At 46.0% G+C, this 22,392-nt stretch overlaps 3 protein-coding genes across 6 annotated transcripts; all 3 read right to left on the bottom strand.

Annotated features, from left to right (window-relative positions):
• Position 1: 1 nt before the first annotated feature.
• zdhhc5b (zinc finger DHHC-type palmitoyltransferase 5b) lies at positions 2–13,703 on the bottom strand. Of its 3 annotated transcripts, none has more exons than XM_013133633.4 (12): positions 13,447–13,703; positions 9,452–10,819; positions 9,236–9,357; positions 8,551–8,708; positions 8,204–8,376; positions 7,783–7,885; positions 7,444–7,535; positions 7,153–7,285; positions 6,676–6,784; positions 6,254–6,360; positions 3,471–4,411; positions 2–2,360 (listed from the first exon to the last, which is right to left on the bottom strand). In XM_013133633.4, exons 2-12 carry the CDS (start codon positions 9,598–9,600, stop codon positions 2,255–2,257), a joined length of 2,193 nt encoding a protein of 730 aa, XP_012989087.3. In that variant the 5' UTR covers positions 9,601–10,819; positions 13,447–13,703; the 3' UTR covers positions 2–2,254. The 3 variants fall into 3 exon arrangements, with proteins under 3 accessions (XP_012989087.3, XP_034147842.1, XP_028975302.1); XM_034291951.1 differs by having other exon boundaries at positions 2,273–2,730; XM_029119469.2 differs by lacking the exon at positions 2–2,360 and adding an exon at positions 2,678–2,734.
• Positions 13,704–13,797: 94 nt separating this feature from the next.
• On the bottom strand, positions 13,798–17,207 carry clp1 (cleavage factor polyribonucleotide kinase subunit 1). Its single transcript, XM_013133634.3, is given in 7 exon segments — positions 13,798–14,573; positions 14,575–15,099; positions 15,218–15,355; positions 15,638–15,757; positions 15,883–15,990; positions 16,099–16,370; positions 17,123–17,207. Coding segments are annotated over 6 exon segments (1,332 nt in total). The 5' UTR covers positions 16,369–16,370; positions 17,123–17,207; the 3' UTR covers positions 13,798–14,402.
• A 455-nt stretch (positions 17,208–17,662) lies between these two features.
• Positions 17,663–20,212, bottom strand: selenoh (selenoprotein H). 2 transcript variants are annotated; one of them, XM_013133637.3, is made up of 5 exons: positions 20,102–20,212; positions 19,760–19,892; positions 19,361–19,503; positions 19,156–19,277; positions 17,663–18,640 (listed from the first exon to the last, which is right to left on the bottom strand). In XM_013133637.3, the coding sequence occupies exons 1-4, from the start codon at positions 20,121–20,123 to the stop codon at positions 19,171–19,173; spliced, it is 405 nt and encodes a 134-aa protein (XP_012989091.1). In that variant the 5' UTR covers positions 20,124–20,212; the 3' UTR covers positions 17,663–18,640; positions 19,156–19,170. The 2 variants fall into 2 exon arrangements, with proteins under 2 accessions (XP_012989091.1, XP_012989092.1); XM_013133638.3 differs by lacking the exon at positions 20,102–20,212 and adding an exon at positions 19,969–20,095.
• Positions 20,213–22,392: the final 2,180 nt, after the last annotated feature.

The following is a 22,392-nucleotide window of genomic DNA, read 5'->3' as shown; positions in this document are numbered from 1 at the left end:
ATTTTGCCATCAGGTCGACCTTTTATTCAGAGAAGACACTTTTTAATATTCTTCATAAGGCCATTTTGGTCTTTTACATAGTCATAATAACAGACACCGGTGACACTTGTCCTAGTCATTCAGCACAGCTCACAGGTCTAGCGTTACTCTCTCATACTCATGTGTGATCTGTTGTTCAATGCCCCCTTCAGCACCAGGAGAATGTCTGGTGGCCCGTCCATGTATAGCGGTGTATGTCTGACCGCTGGTGCCATTGCGAAGCCTCAACTATAATCCACACGACACATCAACCGGGTGTGCATTTCAACGCAACAAACAGAATGACATGCACACGTATGAAAGGCCTTGGAGTGGGGGGGGGGGGGTGGCGGGGCGTGTACTGATAGCTGCCACACTGCTGTAGAAATTGATTTGCTGTTAGTTCATGTGCTTTATGAATCCCAGGACAAGAAATGTGCTACATTCAGATAGTGTTGACATTCCAACTCACTACGGAGCTTGAATTGAACATCCCACCTCCTCCCCCACCACCTCCTCCTCCTCCACCACCTCCTCCTCCACCACCACAACACACACACACACACACACACACACACACATTCTGTGGACACAAACCCGTTCATGCATTTGACCAGGCCATTTATTTGGGCAGATTGTTAACTAAACTATAAAAACTACAAAGAAAATAAAAAGGGGGCAGAATGTACGACATTCTCATCTGGCTGTAGAGTTACCAGAGAAAATCTCAGTTAGTGTCATTTCCATTCCTGCCTGTCTGGAGGTGTTTGCCTGGAAGTTACCAGAGAAAATCTATATTCATACTACACCCGTCCTTTCTAACAGAACCACAACCACCCCCAAGACTTTGATTTGCTGAAATTGTCCCTAGTACAGCAGCATAGAAGCTGTGGATTCTGAGTAAGAACGTGTCACCACCCCCCGTCCTGTCTATCCTTAACCATTAGGGGCAAAATGCATCATCCATTAGCAGGATGTAGAGGTCGGTTGGAATTGTGTTCTGAAATGTTTTCCTGTCCGATAAAAGAAATAAGCCCCTCCCTCCCTGTTTGGCCGGCCATCCTTGAAGTTTTCCTAGCATTTGATTGACAGACAGAACATTGCACAGCGTCAAAAGCACAAATCATTTAAAGCTAAAAAAAACATAACATTTGCATAATGTATCAGCAATAAACATTTTTTGTGTACATTCCACAAAAAGTTTTGGGTTGCATTGAAGAGTCAGAGTACACATTTTATATGCGGCTTCAAAACATCCTCAGTGATAGGCCACTTCAGATGTCTGTCAGCTAGGATTATCATTCTCTTTGGGGGAGGATTCCGGAAAGATTTAACTGGCTGATGCAGCCGTCAATCAAAACAAGCGACCAGTCTCACTCACTCTGGCCACTTATTAAAAACGCATGCATCATGGGTATATTTTGAAACTGAGTGAATGATCTACAAACAGTTATTTGTGTTGCAAAGGGATTTGTAGATCGGGCAGCCATAGTTTTAATAAGCTTGAAAATGGCCATAAGGCCAGTCACAAGCACCCTTTAAAAAAGTACAAGTTCTCTTTATCATCTGACCAATACACAATTATTCTTAAAGTTTCTTTAGACTTAAAGCAAAATAGAAAAAACAAAGCTTCGTAAAACCAAAATTAAACTTTGAATCGAGGCATCTTCTCTGTGCATTTTTTTCTTAAATAATCGTTGTAGACTTTCATTACTGAATAATGCAGATTGGTAAGCTATTGTGATTGGTCCATCCATTTTAATGGACCACGAAGTCTTGAACCACTGAGCGCCACAATTGGTCACCAGTGCATAGGCTCGCTGATGGTTGGTTAAAAAGCCTTCCCTCCAGCATTATATAAATTATCTGTGACTAATGTACCAAAACAACTCAATGAATACACAGGCTATAGAGAGTTCAGTACCCTGCTGTGTTAAATCCTTCTACAGTCTATGGCTCCATCGCTTATTCACTTTCAATGTACCATCCGATATGAAAGATTGGCAGAAAATGACGACCAGTGGCATTAGAAAGACATGAAGGTCATTGAAGTGCTTGGGATCCATACACTTCTCTTAACCAATTCCCAACTGACCAAGAGCGCCAAGTCCAGTCATCAGGGTGTGTGCGCATTTCAGTGAAAATCCAGCTTAAAGCCTCCTCAGAGTAAGAAATTTGGAAAATTTCCAGTGGAAGAATCTTCTTTCAGTAATTGGCCATGGCGGATGTCAATCGCTCAAACCGATATCTCATAGGTGGTCCCTCCAACACCAGTAACTTTTTTCACCCCGCCCCCTGGTTTGGCTGTTCTGTGATTGGCCAATCCTGGGTGAGAGGTTGATCTGATTGGACATCCGATGTAAAAAGGGGTGTGGTTAAGGATGAAGATAGGCGTGGCAGAGGGAGGAGTGAGAGAGAACATGAGTAAATTGGATTGAAAAATAAACTGTTCTAACCACACTTCTGATAGAACTGAGCAATACAGGCCAGTGTATACAAAATGTGGATAAATTGCTGCAAATTAACAATTTAATAAGAAAAATAACCACTGTGAGTCTGTATATTTAATGACCCTTTAAGATACTACTGCTTTTCTATTAACAAGAACCCATATTAGCAAATGTATTTAAACCTTTATTATAGTCTCCTTATGTTAATGGGCAATATCAGCTAAATGCCTGTTGATCGTTCTCTGTGTTTATCGTTCTGGCCCTAACTTAGGACAAAGGATACAGTGGTGGTAGGACCAAGGGAAGAGGACAAAGAGCACAGAACACAGAATGAAAAAACGTGGCATGCTAAACTGCGCATGCTGACAAACACAGCCACAGCTTCATTCATCTTAACACATACACTGCACACCTCCATATCAAATTTCACCAACACAAATAAACATTCCCACTACACGGTTAAAGTATGACCAAAATAAAATGAAAAAAGAACTATCACATTTTTATGGCATCTAGCGTGTAGTTTTGGGTGAATGTCATTGAGGCACCTCCTAGGTTTTGAAGAGGGGCAGACTGAGACGTGTACTCTGAACATGGTCCACCAAGCCACGTCTCATCACTCCGCTGTTGGGAGGAAACACTGTTCCACTGTCCACCTCAGCCAGCTAACAGGTGCCACAAGGAGTTACTATGGAGTCACAGAATGCCCTGATGGCCCCGCCCTCCTCATAACCCACACAGCACCGCCCAGTGGAACTCCCGGTCGCAGCCAGGTGCGACACGACCTTGGCTCGGCACATTACCCTACCCGTAGCCTAGCTTCACACACATTAAAACACACACTGTCTTGTCACATGCATGCACACGCCTTCAAACCAGCAGAAACACTCACTGAAATAAAGGAGGAAGACTCACACAGAGACGGGAAGAGGAGGGCTCACACAGATCAATCAGGGAGGAAGAAGAGGAGGAAGAGTGGCAGGCTTGTGGGTCTCTACTCACTGTGGAGCCTGGGTCCCTCCGACGCCGCCCCCTCCCGACGAATCACCTCCCATCGGCCAAGCCTTGTGCTGGAGCCCTGCCTCCGCAAGGTAATAGGACCTCCCCTGGGAGAGGCCTCTGGGGGGCGGGGACACAGGAGACACAGGGGATTCCAGGGAGCGGGGGGAGGAGGGGGTGGGCTGTTCAGAGACGGGAGGAAGGGGGCGGGAGGAGGTGGATGAGGCACGGAGGTGCGGGTGTCTGGAGTCCTGGTGGAGGTGCAGAGTCTCAGCGTGGCTGGGGGCAGTCTTTGGGGGCGGACTGACAGCACGGAGGTACGCCTTGTGAGGGGAGGAGAAAGAGGCGGAGCCCTGGAGCAACTGGCCTTCCCTCTGCTGCACTGAGAGGAAAGGAGAGGTGTACCCCTGTAGGGGCATGTCCACGACCCCGGGAGGTGGCGAGTTGGAGGCTGTCGCCGGGGGAAACACTCCGGGGGCCTGGGGCCGCGGGGGAGACAGCTCGTGAGCAGCCGACTCAAACTCCGGGCTGTCGGACGGCGTCAGCATGCTGTCGTATGACAGGCTGCCATTCCGAGGCGTCTGATTGGCCAGGCTCTTGTAGCTGGTGTCGGTGGTGCACTCCGACGGGAGCGTGCCCAGGGTGTTGTGGTGTGTGTGGGCGGAGCGCATGCTGGACGAATGGGAGCCGCCGGTGGACAGGACCAGGGAGGACGGGTAGGAGGTGTATGAGCGGCCCCCTAACGAGTACCCGGAGACGCCCCCCGAGGCGCCCCGAGCCATTCCACCGGAGCCCCCGGGGCCCGCGCCCCTCTCCCCTCCCCCCCTGCGTGCCCCCGCCCCCATTGCGGAGCCCCCATCCAAGCTGCTGGGCTCAGAGCGATAGCTGGGCTGGCGACTTGACTGGAGGATCGAGGGGGAATCCAAACTGTCTCCACGAATCATCTGGGAGCAGGAAAAGGGAGAGAGACCGAGAGGGACAGACAGAGATTTTGAGACGGGCAGAAAAAGATGATAGGATGATGACAGGAAAGGAACAAAAACAGGCAGTGACGGAACGGAAAGGGAGGATCAAAACACCCGTTTACGAGGTCACTTAAAGGAGGCATTTTTCGAAAGAACAAAACACTGCGTTCATTCTGACAAACAGAACAAATCAGACGAGGACCTACACAAATTATTAATACCAGCTGAGACGAGACATTTTGCACCTGTATTGTATTGTTTATCGGAATGAATGCCTCCCTGGACGTCTCAAAGAGGAAACGGTGTCTACAGACGGGTTGGATAGGGAGTGAGGAAGGACGGGTCTACTGGTGTCACATGACCAAGATCACCCACCTGACCAAGATCACCAACATGACCAAGGGATAACACCATCACCACATGTACACAAACCTATACATCTATCTAAACACAGGCAATATGGTAAGGCAGAATCAGGGAGGGGACGAAGTCACAGGCAAACACCTCCAGACAGGCAGGAACGGAAATGACACTAACCGAGACTTACTGATCAACCGATGGCCACTGAGAGATCAGGTCAGTCAAAGATGAGGGGAAAGTAAAGAGAAGGGACAGCACCTGAGAGAGGGCTCTGTCATTTATAAAAAAAAATTATAATCCTAGACCAGAGGTATTCAACCCTCTCCAGATGTTGAACATACGGTCTGGGACAAATAACACTTCTGGATATGTAATATGTTGTTTATAGTTGCATAATCTATAAGTAGAATCACGATCAACCCTCAGTCAGCCATGAAATTCCAAGTATAAAAGCGAATTGGTCTGATGACATGTCGTGTATCTGCACTCAAATGAAATAGCACGCAATTTTCTGCGAGCCGTTTTGGCTCGATGGCGACACTTCACAACCAGTAGCCAAAAAGCCCAGAATGCACTTTGAAGTCCAATCAGTTGTGCTAGCTCTGGAATCGATCAAGTGCATGGAATGGCTGGGGGTCCCTAAGGAGAGGTTGAGCCAAACTAGCCTGCCATCAACTAATCTGACCCTGTATTTAGATAAACATGACAGACTACTGAACCGGAAGAGACACCCCCAACTGCCATCAGCTGTTGACAAAATTCTCCCTACAGCTGATTGTTGGGCTGCCAAAATATAGTTATACATAATTGCTGCACCAGAAACAGACTACAAAAATAAAAACATTTGTTAAAAGAAACATTTCAAAAACTGTGATTATGTTGGGATATGGTCACTCATGCCTCAGTTTTTGTGTTAGAGAACACTTAATCGAGCATTCATGTCGTTGCTAGTATCGTTTCCACGAAAACACATTCCAAGAGCGGAATTAAGAACATAATGCAGAAAAATACACCATAAAACATGGAGGTGGCTGTTTTATGTCATGGGGCTGTTTTGCCCTTGTGAAGGTCAATGGCATCAACCCACGAACCAAACTTGCTAACTACCAGGTTAAGTAAATCTTATCCTGACCAAGTGAAGAAACATTATTTTGTCAATCCTATAAACTTAATCATGATCGTTCTAGGCGGGTCTTGTTCCAAAATATTAAAACATTATGCTGTCTTTTGACTCTATGATGTCCATCACGCTTTCTATCATTGTTGTGAGGACCTTTTCGTGCACCTTGGAAGCCATTCCAGAACCAAAAAAAATTTGGACTCCCTTATCTGGTTAAGAGAAGCTAGAGGTCTTCAGAGAACGCTGAATTTATTAAGCCAACACTCTGGAATACCACTCAGGACTGAAGAGGAGCTGGGAAACTGTGTGTGTGCGCGTTTGTGTATACCTTGTGTGTGTACCTTGTTCTGGTGTGTCAGGGCCTTGTGGTTCTTCGGTGAGCTGCTATTGGCCAGCTGGTACTTGTACATAGAGGGAGTGGGCGGACCTTCAGACAGCAAGCTGCTCTCTGATTGGAGGGGTGGGACAAGAGTGTTAAAGCTTGACAATACTACGTGTAGGATATATAGTTGTGTGTGTCAGTCAGGACACATATAGTCCTACAATAGTGAGAACCAAAAGTCCTCACGAATATGATAACACTGGGAAAATGAGTACCTTCTCAGGCTGATATTTCAGGCTACAGTTATAAATAGAGTTGGGTTTATTTTGGGATTAGTGTTACACGGTGAAGGCAAAGTACAACTTGAAATGGAGGAAAATTAGGTGTCCTCAAAAGGTCCAAACTTCACAGTAAAGTGTGTGTGTGTGTTCAACCACTCACCCTCTGTGTCAGCATGAGGCAGACCCGGGTAGTGGAGCTCAGGTTTGGGCGGAGGTGGAGGTTCTGCATCCTCTGACTGACACCCCATCACGTCCCCACTGCTCTTGGACTGACCGGAACCAAACAGACCGTTAATAAACAGCCCCACACACACATACACACACGCACGCACGCACGCGTGTGTCAATGAGATCGGACGACACAGGTCACGCTAACTAGACAAAGAAAAAAAAGATTCCACGTCCGCAATCTAAACTGATGTTTACAAAACAAATGGCCAGATCAACGTTTCCCCCAGGAGCTCTGGAATGCCAGCATATTTTCTACTGTGTGTGTGTGTTTGTAGGGCAAACTGGAATGACATGTGTGTTCTGATGTGTACTGCTTACAGTGTCAATATAGGGGAGATGTTCAGTGGCAACAACACAGGGATACACCTGCGTGTGTGTGTGTGCGCGCTCGTGTGTGTGTGTATACCCGGGTGCTGTGGCTGTCATTCTGGACACCGTTATCCAGGACTTTAGCCTCCAGCTGGGCCTCGGAGAGAGGAGGCCGAAGGAACGGGGGCTGAACCTCTACTGTCGGCATGCCCCGTAACCGACCCACGTACCTAGCAGAGACAAACACACACCAACGGCTTCCATAAAACGCTCCGCTGAATCGTACACTAACCTGAGGCTACATCACACACAGGAAGTTAAGCGACGTTGCTACAACACCGTGACGGCATCAACCTTCAGCAGAAAACAAGGACCAAACCACACTGACCTGGGAGCCTGAGAGCTACAGAGCACGTGAGAGACGTTCCTCAAGCAGCCATTGGTGAAAGGGTTAACTCCGCCTCTGAACTTCCCCGTGACCTACAGTGGAAGAAAGGCGGAGACAAACAGACCACTCCCTCAGAGGAGCATGGGAATTTAAGATGGACTCAGCAATGGACCCAGGAAGTAACCAGACTCATGCCCAGTCCCTGAGGTGCGTTTGGCAGCAACATCGTTTCACTGACTCCACCTTTAAGGCAGCATTTTACAAAAACTCAAATCTCTGACTCTGACCGTCACATCACATCCTCCCGGGAACTGTGTCGCCTCGAATACACAGACATACCTGCTCATTGGTGGTCCTCCCCCGGGCTACCAGGACCATGTGGAAACCAGTCAGGCCTGCCACCGGTATGAAGAACAGACCAGCGACGCACATCGAAGCCATTCTGGGACACGGAGTCAAGGACACAATCTAAACCAGCAGGACCCCACATCCACTACAGCTGCCCCATTACCATCGCCATGCCAACATGTCATCCAGTCTGCCACATCAGGACCTCTACAGATGAGTAAACGGCGATGCCGTGACTTCAACAATGAGCGGCTCAAATCAGCCCCAGAAAACCGCACCCCCGGTCTAAGTGCGGGAAAACACAGACCGTGTAATCGCTTTCATTGGTTTCAACAGAGGTCACGGAGTATGTAATCATCCTGTGGACGTGACTACGGCGCCGTCGGCCGCCTGGGTGAGGCCTCGAGGATACGTGACAGCGGCGTGAACCGTGTCCAGACGGTGCCGGTGATGGAGGACGAAGAGCAGGCCAAACCCAAACACCCCCACGATGTGGACGGTCAGGGACAGCAGGAACAGGAAGAAGTGGCGGTAGTTCCGGCGGCCGATGCAGTTGTTCACCCACGGGCAGTGGTGGTCGAAGTCCTGGCACAGGAAACTCGGGTCAAAAGGGCCACAGACGGATCAGGGGCAAACACAGCAACAACAACACAAAAAAAACAACAACACAGTTTCGGTCATCTTTCCTGTCTCTGCCGCGGATGACTTTAAACGCTGCGGTCCCCGGTCGGGCAACTGCGTGTGTGTGTGTGTTTGTACCTCCACACAGTTGTCACAGACGGAGCAGTGGGAGCAGCGCGGCGGCCGGTAGAACCGACAGGTGGAGCACCACTTCATCCGGACCTGGATGCCGCGGATCTCAACAGTCTTGTAGAGCGGAGCGCGGAAATCATCCTCCTTATCCTCATCCTCTTCCGCTGTCACACACACACACACGTTTAACTGTCACGGTAAGGACCAGCAATTTAGTACGATTTCAAATAACTTTCCCCAAACCTAACCTCATTTCTAACCCTAAACTTGACCCCAAGTCAGGACCGGCCAAATGTTCTCCCTTAACGCGATTATCCTTGTTTCACTACCCCAGACTCACTCAGATTGTGAAACAGGATCACCAGACACTCTTTATCCCTTACAACTTACGCACGCACACACACACGCATGCGCGCGCACACACACACGCATGCGCGCGCGCACACACACACACACGCATGCGCGCGTGCACACACGCATGCGCGCGCACACACACACGCATGCGCGCGCGCACACACACACGCATGCGCGCGCGCACACACACACGCATGCGCGCGCGCACACACACACGCATGCGCGCGCACACACACACACGCATGCGCGCGCACACACACACACGCATGCGCGCGCACACACACACGCATGCGCGCGCACACACACACACGCATGCGCGCGCACACACACACCCTACCTCTGGGAAAGACCCCTGGGTCCATGAAGGTGGCCATGCAGAAGTTGGCGAGGGTGAAGAGGAAGACTGCAGCGTTATAGACAGGGATGACAGAAGAGACATGTTCCGACAGCCACGGACACCTGGAGGGAGAGAAGCACAGTTACAAGGAATCCACAGTATAAACTGTGTGTGTGTGTGTGTGTGTGTGTGCGTGTGTGTGCGTGCATTACTCACGTGAAGCAGAAGAAGAGTGTGGTGGAACCGACCAGAAAGGTGGTTGCTGCGGAAACGGGAATGTAGCGGCTGGGTCGGAATGGGCGCGGGGGGGAGGAGGCGGGGCCACCTACCCCGCCCCCTAGCCCCCCACTACTGAACCCTGGCATCAGAGGGGGAGGAGTCTAACTAAAGGATCAGAGTGAAGACCCCAGGTTCCTTATGGGGGACCAGGGCATGACTGACCGGAGGGTTGTCTTGGTAACCGTAATATCACATAAAGCAGGAATTTGGAAAAAAACTGAAAGCTAGCAAGTTATTTGTACCATAGCTACTTAAAACCAGCAACAACAACAACAACAAAAAAGAAACTTGACAGTAGTCTACACCTTTTTTTGCATATGGGTAGATATTTGCATGTATACAGGATATATATTTTGATTATATAACTTTTATATAAACCTCTTAAACAAGACTATACAATGATACAAAAATAATTGTGACTTCTATAAATATTTCAGTAATGGCTTTCATGTCAGATTTGGTGCGAAAATATATAAACAAAATCAATAGAACCTCTCCTGTCTAGTGCAACAAAGACCCTCAAGGGCAAAAACACAACTAACCCTTTCAGAATCCCTTACTGAACTGGTCTGACAAATCAACCTTTTACATATTTCAAAAGCTAAATCCACGTTTGACTTTTACCACACGCCTGAGGGAGAAATTAAGAGGAGCTGCAGGACTGTCTATAGATGAACAGAACAGGGGTGTCTATAGATGAACAGAACAGGGGTGTCTAGCAGAGCAGGCACTGATTTTAAGAGGGTCTGAGCAACAGAAAAGCGTAGAGGTATTCTTGCAAAAGACAGTTGCAGGGTCTATATCCTTGAAACTGCAAAAGCAGCAGTTCAGACAAAATAAAAAAATGCCAGACAGACAGTGTTAAAGGAGTTCTGTAAAAAACTCAAATGAAGTGCAACTTCGAAAAAATTTAAGCTTTGATATAAAAAGCTGTCTCAAATGTTGTATCCACTTTGCTGTCATAAGCGAGTGGTCCTTTCTACAGGTCTCGTTCAGTCTTGTTGGGTCAACTGGATCAATATGCTGTTTAGTTGGCTGTTTGTTTCGGCCTTTTTGACGGAACGGTTAACTCAAACTCATATCAAACAGAGCCTACATCTTCACCGCTGTGGTTTTGCCACTGTGAGATAGCCCAGTGCTGAGAGACCCTTCTCCAGAACCACCGACGACACGCATTCTTTCCCATGACGCCTTTGAAGCGAAGCCACTCAGAAAACGTCAGGTCCTCTCGTCACTCCCCGTCCCATTTGGCCCTCTCACTCACTCCGGCGTTCCGTCAGACGCTTGAGGCCTGAGAGTGAGCTCCTTAAACAGAGAGAAACAGCAAACATGTACACACAACTACAGCAAAGGCGCCCGCCAACACGGCAACTTAAAGCAGACGGTTGGTACGGTCGGTGACACAACCACGGACAGCATGGAAGCGTTGCGAGGTGATACCAAGAACACGTCCCCTTACATATCTTCCCACACCGGTATGAACGCCCTGTATACCGAAGGAGTGGCCGGATGTGCGTTGAAACCTTGAGACGGGGGCTGGGTCTAAACATGCATCTCCCTCCCTCTCTTTCCCTCGATCACTCTCTCACAAAAACAACATTTGTCCCGCCTTCTGTCCTCATCTTGCACACAGACAGACACCTGCAGAAGGTATTTTGTACATCTATAAACAAGGCCTTCAATCCCTACTGATCTCATATAACACCTGAGGGGAGGTGTTGTTCCATTGGAACACGGAAAACTGATCTTAGGTAGGCTAATAAACAAACCTGAACATTCAATCACATCGGGGGGGGGGGGGTACTAAGAACACAGGGCCCTAACCTGGAGAGGGGCCCTGAAAAAAATATATATCTTGAATAAAGTGGGGGGGGGGGGGGGCCTCAGAGACCGCCTATGCACATGGCCCAGAATTTTGTGCTACATCTCTGCCACATCCTTCAGCAACCACAATTAAGCCAGCGACATCCCCTACACCAAGAGCGCAAATAGATACGAGTAACAGAACTTAACCCTTTTCCTGATTCTGGAAAAGAGACAGACACAGGAAGACGGCAGACAACACAACAGTGTTTTTGAACATCACCCAGAGTTTTATCCATAGTTAATCACATTCTACAAAAACATCAGGACCAACTGATTATTTTGCCAGCCGGGCTGTGACCCAATGACCTGCAAGTTACTGGCTCAGGCCTCTAACCACTGGATCATGTGCCGGCCCTGGGAACGACATAGGGGGAACAGCACATGGCTATTGAAATGGGCCTTGCTGGTGCCACTGGGCTGTTACCAAGGTAGCATTAAACTATTTGAATGCTACCCCAAACACCCGCTAGTGTAGTGTGGTAGCATGGAACTGTTGGATTGCATGCATTGTCAGCGATGTACATGCAAACCGTTCCACAACGTGACACTCTGGTGAACACGAACACACCCCGAAAGCCACACCCTCCAAAATGAGCAAACATAATTTAAAACTTTTAAGTACGCATGTAGATTAGTGCAAAGCATTCCTCAACTTAGAGGTGCATCTAAAAAAAATGTGAATATCGTGGTAACGTTTTTTTCTTCTTCCTGTAATTCAAATTAAAGTGACACCTTCATATATATTCTAGATTCATAACACAACGTGAAAAATGTCAAGACTTTTTTGTTTTAATCTTGATGATTACAGCTTACAGCTCATGGAAATCAAAAATCCAGTATCCCAAAATATTAGAAGTATATATTAGAAGACAATACAGAAAAGGAAATTAGAATTACGGGAAAAAAAGAACTTTTCCACGATATTCTAACTATCAGAGATGCACCTGTATAACACCGCGGGTAACGTTCATCTAACTACCTGAGGGTTTTTATGACATGTTCTTTGACACACAGTATCCTCGAATTGAACGGTACAAATAAGTGTTACCAAAATATTTGTGCAGAGCTTCTATCGTTATTGCTGCCATTAGGCAAGATGTGTACCTCCACAAAAATCTTCAAATGTGCATGCGCCAAATGCACCTTTGGCACCATTATAATTAATTAAATACCGTATTATTGCCGATCGGCTGATACAGTACCTTGAAGTATCGTTATTATTACCATAGCATTTAGTTTTTTTAGATCATTTTTGGAAGTGCAGTGTGTAACGGCGGCAATAACGCTAGTTTCTCAGCAAAACTAAATATTTGTTGAGAAACATACAGTATAAAGGTTTTTAGTACAGTTGGCAAATAGGAATTACAGTTGCACGATGTTGAGCGTCAGGAAATCCTGTCATCGAAATCCTGTTCTCTATGCTCAGGTACTGAGGCACGTCGTAATTAAATAATTAACAAAAATTACTTTTCATTTGGCTACATCGATTCGTCTTCACGTACTGTAGTACAATACAGTGATAATATATGATTTTAACAGGCAGTTAATTCTAAAATCATCCTGATGTGTCGCGTTAGCAAAGCATATTTTTCTACATTGCCATACACCTGAACATAATCCAATTGCAAAACATAATGACAGCTAAGTACCCCGCCACTGACATGTTCCATCACCGATGCTAAACACACGTTGTCGTTGGATAATAATCTGTCCATGCTAACACATAGGACTCATAGGACATAGTAAATCCTATATATACACACACACACACACACACACTTCTCCGCAAGCATAGCGTAGCTACATGTGACAAAATGACAAAACATCTAATTACAAGGTATTGTTAGAAGTGTTTGTAACTTGGAAGATCAAATGTGAAGTTGTTCCCCGGATTAATACAGCCGATAATGTAAAACTGACGATAGTTATCTTATCTGCTAGCTAGCCAATCTTGGGCAAGTTTGTCCAGACGACCTGTGAGTAACATCACCGCTTATTGTGACAGTACAACGGATAAACTATTATTCGCATATTTTGAAAAGCATTTCACCAGAACCAAGGCATACCTCACGTCCAGGGTATAGATTTTCCAGATGTTAATGTACGGTCGCTTTTCGTTTCTGTCTTGAAGCTAGTTAGCAACTAGCTAGCTATTTTTGCTAGGCCAATGTTGGAATCCCGGAACTGTCCTTGCTCCCTTAGGTGGGACGTTTGTCCAATCAGGGATTCTCTGGGTCTTTGCTCGTGGTGGCCTGGGGCGGGGATTAGGCGCATCATTTGAAAGCTTTCATAACGCCATACGTGTCTGCATATTCACAAGACTCCTTATACAAATATTTGCTAGAGGTCCTGTTATCTAAAGCAGGTTTAAAACACATTTTCAACCATAAAGCAGTGGAGTGAATGTGAAAATCATATAAGGAAAAGAGGTTAGACTCAAATTTTATTAAAAATATTTTTTCTTTTTTAACAATAAAACCATTTCATACCCAAGAGACAGAGAAACAACTCAAAATAACTGATTTAAAACTCAGACCAGTGTCTATAAGTGATCAGAATTGAACAAATAACCTTCAGTTGTATTGCTGCCCTTTGCTCAGTTCTAACCCCCTGTGCTCACCGCACAACATCTGTACTTCTCCCTTGTCAGCTCAGTGTGAAAATGACAAAACAGAACTACAGCTAGCAGTCCGTTTAGCTATGCTTCCACTCCTTACACCTTGTGACATGAAATCTTCAAATAGAATCTCTACTCTCATCACACTGGGTTGGGAATTCTCCATCATTTAATAACCCAAATCCTGAAACAAGTCAGTTCCATGTCCAACATGTAACCAGCCTTTTCTGTGAGCAATACGCTAAAGATACACAATGTAGAACAAGGCCTGGAATGTTAGCCGAAGAGATTGGCCACAAGGCTACTGCTCTGCTCCCCAAGCTCAATGCCACAAAAATTTAACTATTTGACAGCCCCCTGGGTATTAGCCCCGCTCTCTCTTCCTATTGTGGTTTCTCTCTCTCTCTACTTGAGGTCAATGAAGCGAATGTCCATGATGAGGAGTGTGTGTCTGGGGAGCGGCCGCGGGGCCGGCGAGAGAACAGTCATCACCTGTGCCTGTGTGTCTACGTTAGTCACCACAATGAACCCGCACACCGGACTCTCCAGCACGCCCCTCCGCACCCCCCCCCGCACCTTCCTCCCCCTCATCAGCACAGCTTACGCTCAGCACATGGTGCGTGAGGTCACGGCCCGGGGTCACGGGGACTAACTTCAGCTGGGTGTCGTCCTGCGACATCCCCAGAGGTAGGCACGAGTCCGGGATGGACGGCGCCCCGATCTTGTAGATGCGCACGTCAGAGAAGCGCACGTCAAAGGCATGAGGGAAGAACGAGGCACTGCGGAAACCGTAGAAGTACTCCCGGATCTTCTCGTCCCGAGCCTCACGCCGGCAGTCCTTCGAGCGCTCCACCACCCCTCCAGATTTGGGAAGGAGCACGACCCGGACGAAGTGCGGCAAGTCCCGCTTCAGTTCATTGTAGAGCCTCTCCTGGTCCAACACCAGTACCACATCCACCTCGAAGGCAGAAGCACAGTGGACCAGGGCCTGGTAGCCGGAACCCTTCACCCAGCCACAGGTGTTGATGATACAGCCGCCCACGCTGGCCTTGCGGTTCACCTCACAGCGCTGGGAGAAAACATCGGCCAGACACGACGTCAACTGGCACCCCGGGGAGCAGAAGAGAGTTGCAAATTAGGGAAGGGGTCACGTGAGTTCGCCAAAAGTGCAGCGAAAGAATGACTTCATAACAGTACATCAGCAGTGTGGTCTCCTTCACCTTATTGTAGAGTTTGATGTTGGTCCCCGGAGAGGTGGAGCCGAAGTGGTAGACTAGTGGAGCCTGTACAGAGTAACCCTCCTCCACGTCAGCTGGACGTTCGATACACAGCGCTGACATGGTGCCCGGGACTGACACCTGAACGAACACACATGACCACAAGTGTCAGTACATCTGCAATCTACCAACCACTAAAAGAGCCAGACAGCAGCCTCTAATGAGATCCAACAAAATGTGTGATTACACTTTTGCACAGAGGTAGAGATGGTAGTGGAGGTAGAGATGGTAGTGGAGGTAGAGATGGTAGTGGAGGTAGAGATGGTAGTGGAGGTAGAGATGGTAAGGGGGACAATTAGCAAAGAGGTGATGTAGCAACAGATGTTCCTTTCTGTATGTAGTAGCATCCTGGCTGTGCCTCACCCCACTCTGGCCCACGTCCAACTCCACCAGGGTGGGCCTCCTTCCCAGCCTGACGGCATAACTCAGCAGCAGCCGGCACACCGTCGATTTGCCCACGTCTGTCGGCCCCGCCACCATCACCTGGGGGAGGATGTTTAAGGCCGCTTAGGCACAACGAACGCTCGCACACTCCGGCGAAATGGGCGTGCAGACAACTGACACCGGCCATGAATCTGTTCAACTAATCGGAAAACTGACAAACTGACCCGCGGTCCCCTCTCGTTGTCTCGCTCTGCCTGTCGTCTCATTTGTTCCAGTGCAGCGTGTGTATTCAGGTAGAGCAGCATGGGGGTGTCCTTAGAAACATACGCCACCTAGGAGAGAGAGAGAGAGAGACACTTGTTTTTGCACAGGGCCCAACAGTAACAATGTTCAGTCAAACACATTCCCGCCATTAAATTATCGACTTAACAGCCCCTCACTTCAGTCTTCCCCGAGAGAGAAACGCTGCAGCCCTGCCAGGTGAACACAGCAACCTTTGACCCCGGCCCAAAGGTGTACTTCTTGTTGCGGTTGAGCTCGGAGCCAAAGATCTCAGCCAATCCCGTGAGGAGCTCCAGCTGCACCTTCTCCCCAGCATCCACCTCGAAGCGCAGCTCTGTCTCCTTCTCCAGGTCGTACCGTGTCCCCCCGTTGCCGGCACCCGCCCCAGCCCCCTCCTCGGCAGTCTTCTCTGGGCCCTCCGCCGCCATCGCTGTAGAGAAATGGGTCAGTCAGCTTGAATGTTTTAATACCTCTCAGCCATGTGATAAATTCACGTTGGATTTCTAATGTGACTAGATGCTGCAATGTCAGATTTCAGTGTTCTTATTATTAGTGACGAAACGGTTGTGCAGATCCCTTAAATAACCCATGAGTCCATGCATGGGAATGTGTCATTTATTTACAAACAGACTCCGTTATAGACCATCGCTAAAGGCGCGTCGCGGTCATACATGTTGAGAGACTACAAATTCATTTTTCAAGGCGTTTTGATCTACCCTTATAACTACAAGTACAACGTGGTCGTTAATATAAACCTGAGAAGTCAATACCCGCGTGTTCAGACAGTTAACTGATTAAACTCAGGCCTACAAATTCCGTTTGAGTAGAAAGGCGGTTAATGCTGGCAGACAGATTTCGAAGTAAAATAGAACTACAGGTTTTATTATGAATGTTCATCGAAAACTATTTTCTTTGGCATACAGAACCGACCGCATTTGCATACGTCCTGAGCTTTAGTCGACTAACACGAATTTATCGTAATTCAACTCTAGCTAGTTACCTAGTAAATAGTTAGCATGCAGGCTAGTACACTGTTTAACAGACTAGAAAGTACAAGTGCTATGAATGTAAATACATTTGTTTAAAAAGGAACCAACGGAAACCCCTGTACTTGCATAGGACAAACTCGGATGGTCTGGTTTGATTTAAATGCGTTTCTAAGCTGCATTCACCCAACCTCACCGGAGAAACGAGACGATTGACCCTAGTCCCACAAATATGACGCCACGTCTCCGAACCAATCAGCGCTTGTGATTTCGTATACAACAAGCTCCAAATAACTGGCTACATCATTTGTCTTTTTGTGTTTGTACATCTGTACGTTTGCGTAACGCATTAAAGCAATTGAAGATAAAATGTTGAAAACGGAAGTGTAGAAAAATCTTTATTTTCCATAATCAAGAAAATGCAAAAAAAAAAAAGCACAAAGGTATCAAGAAAATATTTTGAGTAAAAATGTTGTACACTACCGTTCAAAAGTTTGGCGTCACTTAGAAATGTCCTTGTTTTGAAAAGAAAAGCAATTGTTGCAGTCATTGTCAATGACTACTGTAACTGGAAGCAGCTGATTTTTAATGGAATATCTACAGATAATGTGCCTCTGCACATTATCAGCAACCATCAGTCCTGTGTTCTAATGGCACGTTGTTTGCTAATGAAAATGTATCACTTTCAAAGGCAAATTGATGACCCTTTTGTAATTGTTAGCACAAATAAAAAAAGTGTGCTGATTAAAGAAACAATAAAACTGGCCTTAAGACTAGCTGAGCATCTGGAGAATCAGCAAGTATAGGTTTGATTACAGGTTAAAAATGACCAGAAACAAAGTACCTTCTGAAACGGGTCAATCGGTTCTTGTTCGGCAAAATTGTTATTCCATCTGAGAAACAGTCACGAAACTGAAGATCTCGTAAAACGCTGTGTACTACTTCCTTTACAGAACATTGCAAAATGGCTCTAACCAAAAAGTGGGAGGCCCCGCTTCTGAGCAAAAGGACACAGTGTCTTGTTTAAGAAACATACTTTGGTGGTGAAGTGGGAGATGTCAATTTCCTCCTACAATATATATTTTTTTAAAACAACATTTCTAGCCTTGTCAATTACTATATTCCCTCTCATTTCACACATGTTTTCATGGAAAACAAAGACATTTCTAAGTGACCCCAAACTTTTGAACAGTAGTGCATACAGAGGAGGTTGATAATCCCCAAAAACCTATTGGCAATATCGGAGTGTTTTTTTCATTATAGCATTCATTCATCTCATAAGAGATTTTAGATAAAATAAGGTCGATTTTCATTCAGACTAACCGTCTAAATCTAGTCATGACAAGGAAACGTTAATCAACAGGTCTGCATGAATTCTACTCAAATAATTATTGTCCTGGATATTTACAGTCCAAACACTGAGCTTGTGTAATCCATCACAAAACACAAGTAGGTCCAAAAATACCCAATAGGAAGAAAATAATTGTTTATTAAAAAAAATGTTTTTCCACTAGGATTTATGGAGAAAATGACTTATACCATTACAGTCAATAGCCAGAGAAAATGTGCTCCACTTCACAGACAGGCCACTAGATGTCACTATGTTTCCGGGCTAGAGGAGCTTGACACGGGTCATCAGAGGAAAGACTGGGTGGCAACCCCATTGGTCCTTCCTCATCATTCTGTGTACAGCTTCTTAAACCTACAGGACCAGCTGGAAAGAAGAGGGAGACCTTACTATAAAATTGGTAGAAAGTTATTTTGGGGAATGACAGTTAAACTGTACATTATTTGACAATAGTGCATTGCACTCATTTTTACACAAAATCCTCTAGTCTTTCTATGGCTTCTGTTATATCACAGGGAGTCAAAATAATCAAATTTACTGATTACTTTCTGGTGACAATTTTCATTCTCCTTTTGTATCATTTTCTGTATAAAAGATGTGATGAACCTCTGTATTTAAGACAACAGAATCACTAACTGATTTAAAAAGAAACACTGCAGAACATTCCAGAAAAATCTATGCTTGTGATATATGACTTTGTTGATTTGCTTGGAGAAACATTGAGCGCTGCCATACATGTATACTTAATTTAACTTGTATCATACAAGAATATGAAATGGCACCATAGCTACAGGACATCTATATATAGTGTCTCACCTGTCAATTACATTTAGTTAGCGGAATAAGACAGGAGGGCAACTTATGATTCTGCCAATACAGACCTTCATTAGTGGTGTCTATTCAGTCTTCAGTGCCTCCTCCAGGGCAGAAACCACTACATCTGGCGCAGGGAACTTCAGCTTGCGAGGTGGGCCTTTCTTTATACCCGACCAGAGACATACCTCTGTCAGAAGATGCGAGACAGACTTAGACACAAAGTACAGAAAAACAATGACTCCACACAGGTGCACCCTGGGAAGTACTCACCTTTCTCCCCTTTAACCAGTATTACTTCAAAACTTTTACCCCGAGGCTTTTGTGGGTTCAAAACCACAGTGAGCTCAGGGTGGGCGGCCACAAGGGCACTCCTGACCCCTTCGGCATTACGGCCGTACACTCGTCAGCTTTTACTGTAGAGCCAAAAGAAACGGGAGCGTTTAGAAGTTGCGCTTTCCTGCAGCAGCGGTGTAAACGTAGGCTTGGTGCGTTGCCTTTTCGCCCATGATATATGGGTAAAAGTAGGATGACAGTATTGCTATGTGCAGTAGCTACACATGCCACATTATTCATGACCGACACAAATATACTTCATTCATGTTTTTGTAAACCGAATGTATTTGCATGTACTGTATGTCAAATTTTGTCGCGTTCAGTTACAGTTCCCACCAGTGTTCAATGACCACTCTTTGTCCCTCTGTAACAGTCTCCGTGTCGTCCTCCTCTACTTTACCCATCTTCCCCTTCACGGCGACGGCCTCCATTTCCACCTCGGCGCTCGCTTTGCGTTTCGTGCCGCGACCTATCCAACACAGGGGGTGGACGTTATTAAAAGCTAAAACTAGCTGCTGTAAAGGTGAACGTGCTAGTTATCTAACCTTTTCCTACATAATGGTCATGATATAGGCTACTAGTAGTGAGTTATAAGCCGTCCTGTCATTCAGTAACTCCTCTCACGATTGCAACTTCATGAATATTCTTGTTTTGAAATCTCGACGATGTCGTATTTACCTGCTTTTGAACGAGACGCCATTCTTGTTTCTGATTTTGCGTAATGACTGGCCTTTCGCGCGTTTTGTGGGATTGGCTCCACCCTCTTGGCGAGTTCCTGGTTTGGTAAAGCACCCCCCCCACCTTTCGATAATGCGGTTAGTGTCCCCAATGTTCTATACGTGCACCAACCAAAATCCATTATTGTAAAATGTTTATTATTAAAAAAAACGTTGTAAAATATATGGAGAAAATGTTCACAATTGTTTGGTAACCTTACAGTGTGTCCATGTTTCGATTTTTGGAAACAGTTAATAATAATATGAATCAATTTGGTTTACTACAAGACCCTAACCCAAACCCAAAGTCTGGAAGCAAATTACTTATATTTTTACCAGCAATTATTAGCAGCAATTTCTTCTTAACGTGCCACTTCAATATACCAACCATATATAGCCTAAATAGTTCAGAGCGTCTGAACTATAATCCATAGCAGGGGCACCTGAGTGATAAGAAATAATGAAAATATATTGATGTAGGTACAAAAATTAAGATTAGAATGTTTTCCATTTTATTCACCATATATACAGCTTGTTCCAATACTCAAGTAATGTACTTACTGTCTTATTACTTACCATGAATGTTTCCTGTAGCAAATGTAGCTTGTTGATAGGTCTCTCCAGCTCACTGGTCTTTACCCATACCTACCTACCAGAGCTCTGGAGGCACTCATTGCACGATGACTTAACCAACCCATCGGTCTTGAGTTGCATGGAGCTGTAGTATTCCTGGTGGTAACCAAGCCTAACAATATGCTTGTTTCCATCTTCTTTAAGCATGTACTTTGTCCTTCTTTAACAAAGATGACATGATTGTTTTTTCATTTAGTGAAATTAGATTATGTGGCTCCAAGTCACTAGGGGGGCCGATCATTCAAAAAAGATGTTCACAGGGACTCATCATTGAGGGATTGTTGCCTCATGGCAGATTGAAGAACACTACACCTCTTTGTCACAGGACCTTTGAAATGTGTCCTGGTTGAGCTTCTAAAAGGTGCATTCTGGGATCTTTGACCACATGTTGTGAAAGTGGCATCGTCGAGTCAAAATGGGTTCCCAAACATGCTGTACTGTGTCAGGTACACTTTGTTGCAGTATGTGGTCCATGTCATGAAAAACACTCGCTTTCAGTCTTAGAATTTCGTGTGTAATGAGGGATTATAGTGATTATGGTTATAGATTGTGCACATGTAAATAACATATTACATATCCAGCCTCCTCTTCTACAAATTATCCTCCATTTTAAGACGGGTAACTTGCCAGGTCAAACATGAATATCACTCAATACCTCTTCCTACTTGATTAATCCTATCTGACCTCAATAGGTCCAAAGTAATTAATGCCCACATGGCTGAAAAGTGGAAGATCTGGAGATTCTACCTAGGAAGATCAGACATTTTCTCTTTCAATGCTTGTGTCAATAGGACAGACTTTTTCAGATGATGGCAAACTGCAGAGTTGGCACACAGAACTTAGCATCTGTGTCCCAGCCTGGACAGCATGTGCTCTCTCCCCCTGTGGCCTACCAGCTTACGAACATGACAAAAGATCAGCTAAGAGCTGTGTTACTCTTTGGGGAGGATTGTGGGATGTTTTGCCCTGCTGTAGCCTTCCACCTACCCAGAGAATCACATCCACTAAGACTTCATCCAGCCTGTAAAGGGCTCATTTGATTAAATGTGCCTTTGTTCAGTGCAGTGATTTCCTTGCCAGGACTCTAATCAAAAGGCCGCTGCAGAGCTATTCAAAAGGCTGCTTCTTTTACCTTAGCCATCTGTCCAAGTTTGTGATTCTGAAACTGAATTTGTGTGACACAAGACTGGAACAATAGAAATCGTGGATTTGTATTTATGAAGCAATGTGACTGCAACGACTGACAGCACTTGTGACAGAATCAGCAGGTCTGGCAGAGGCGAGGGAATGAGGAGGAAAAATAGACGCTTAACATGCTAATCTCAAGTGGAGGGAGCATCCAAAACCAACAGAAGTCAGAATCAGTGGCATGGAGGGCACCAGACGGGTTTGTTTGTGTGCTTCTCGTTGCTCTAATATGACAGTAAATATGCTCGAAATAGCAGCCCGCAAGCCGGAACGAAGCACATTTTCACTCTAGGACAAAGGACGTCTCAGAATGTCACTGCTTGGGCTAAAAAGGACGGGACTATCTGTGAACACAAGGCGAGGACTGTCAAACAGTACCATCAACGACACACACTCTCTGTTTCACCCTCACACCTCCGTGCAGTGCTTAAC

Source organism: Esox lucius, chromosome 4 (assembly GCF_011004845.1).
Source record: "Esox lucius isolate fEsoLuc1 chromosome 4, fEsoLuc1.pri, whole genome shotgun sequence".
Lineage (NCBI taxonomy): Eukaryota > Metazoa > Chordata > Actinopteri > Esociformes > Esocidae > Esox > Esox lucius.
This window is presented reverse-complemented; position numbering and strand designations above follow the sequence as displayed.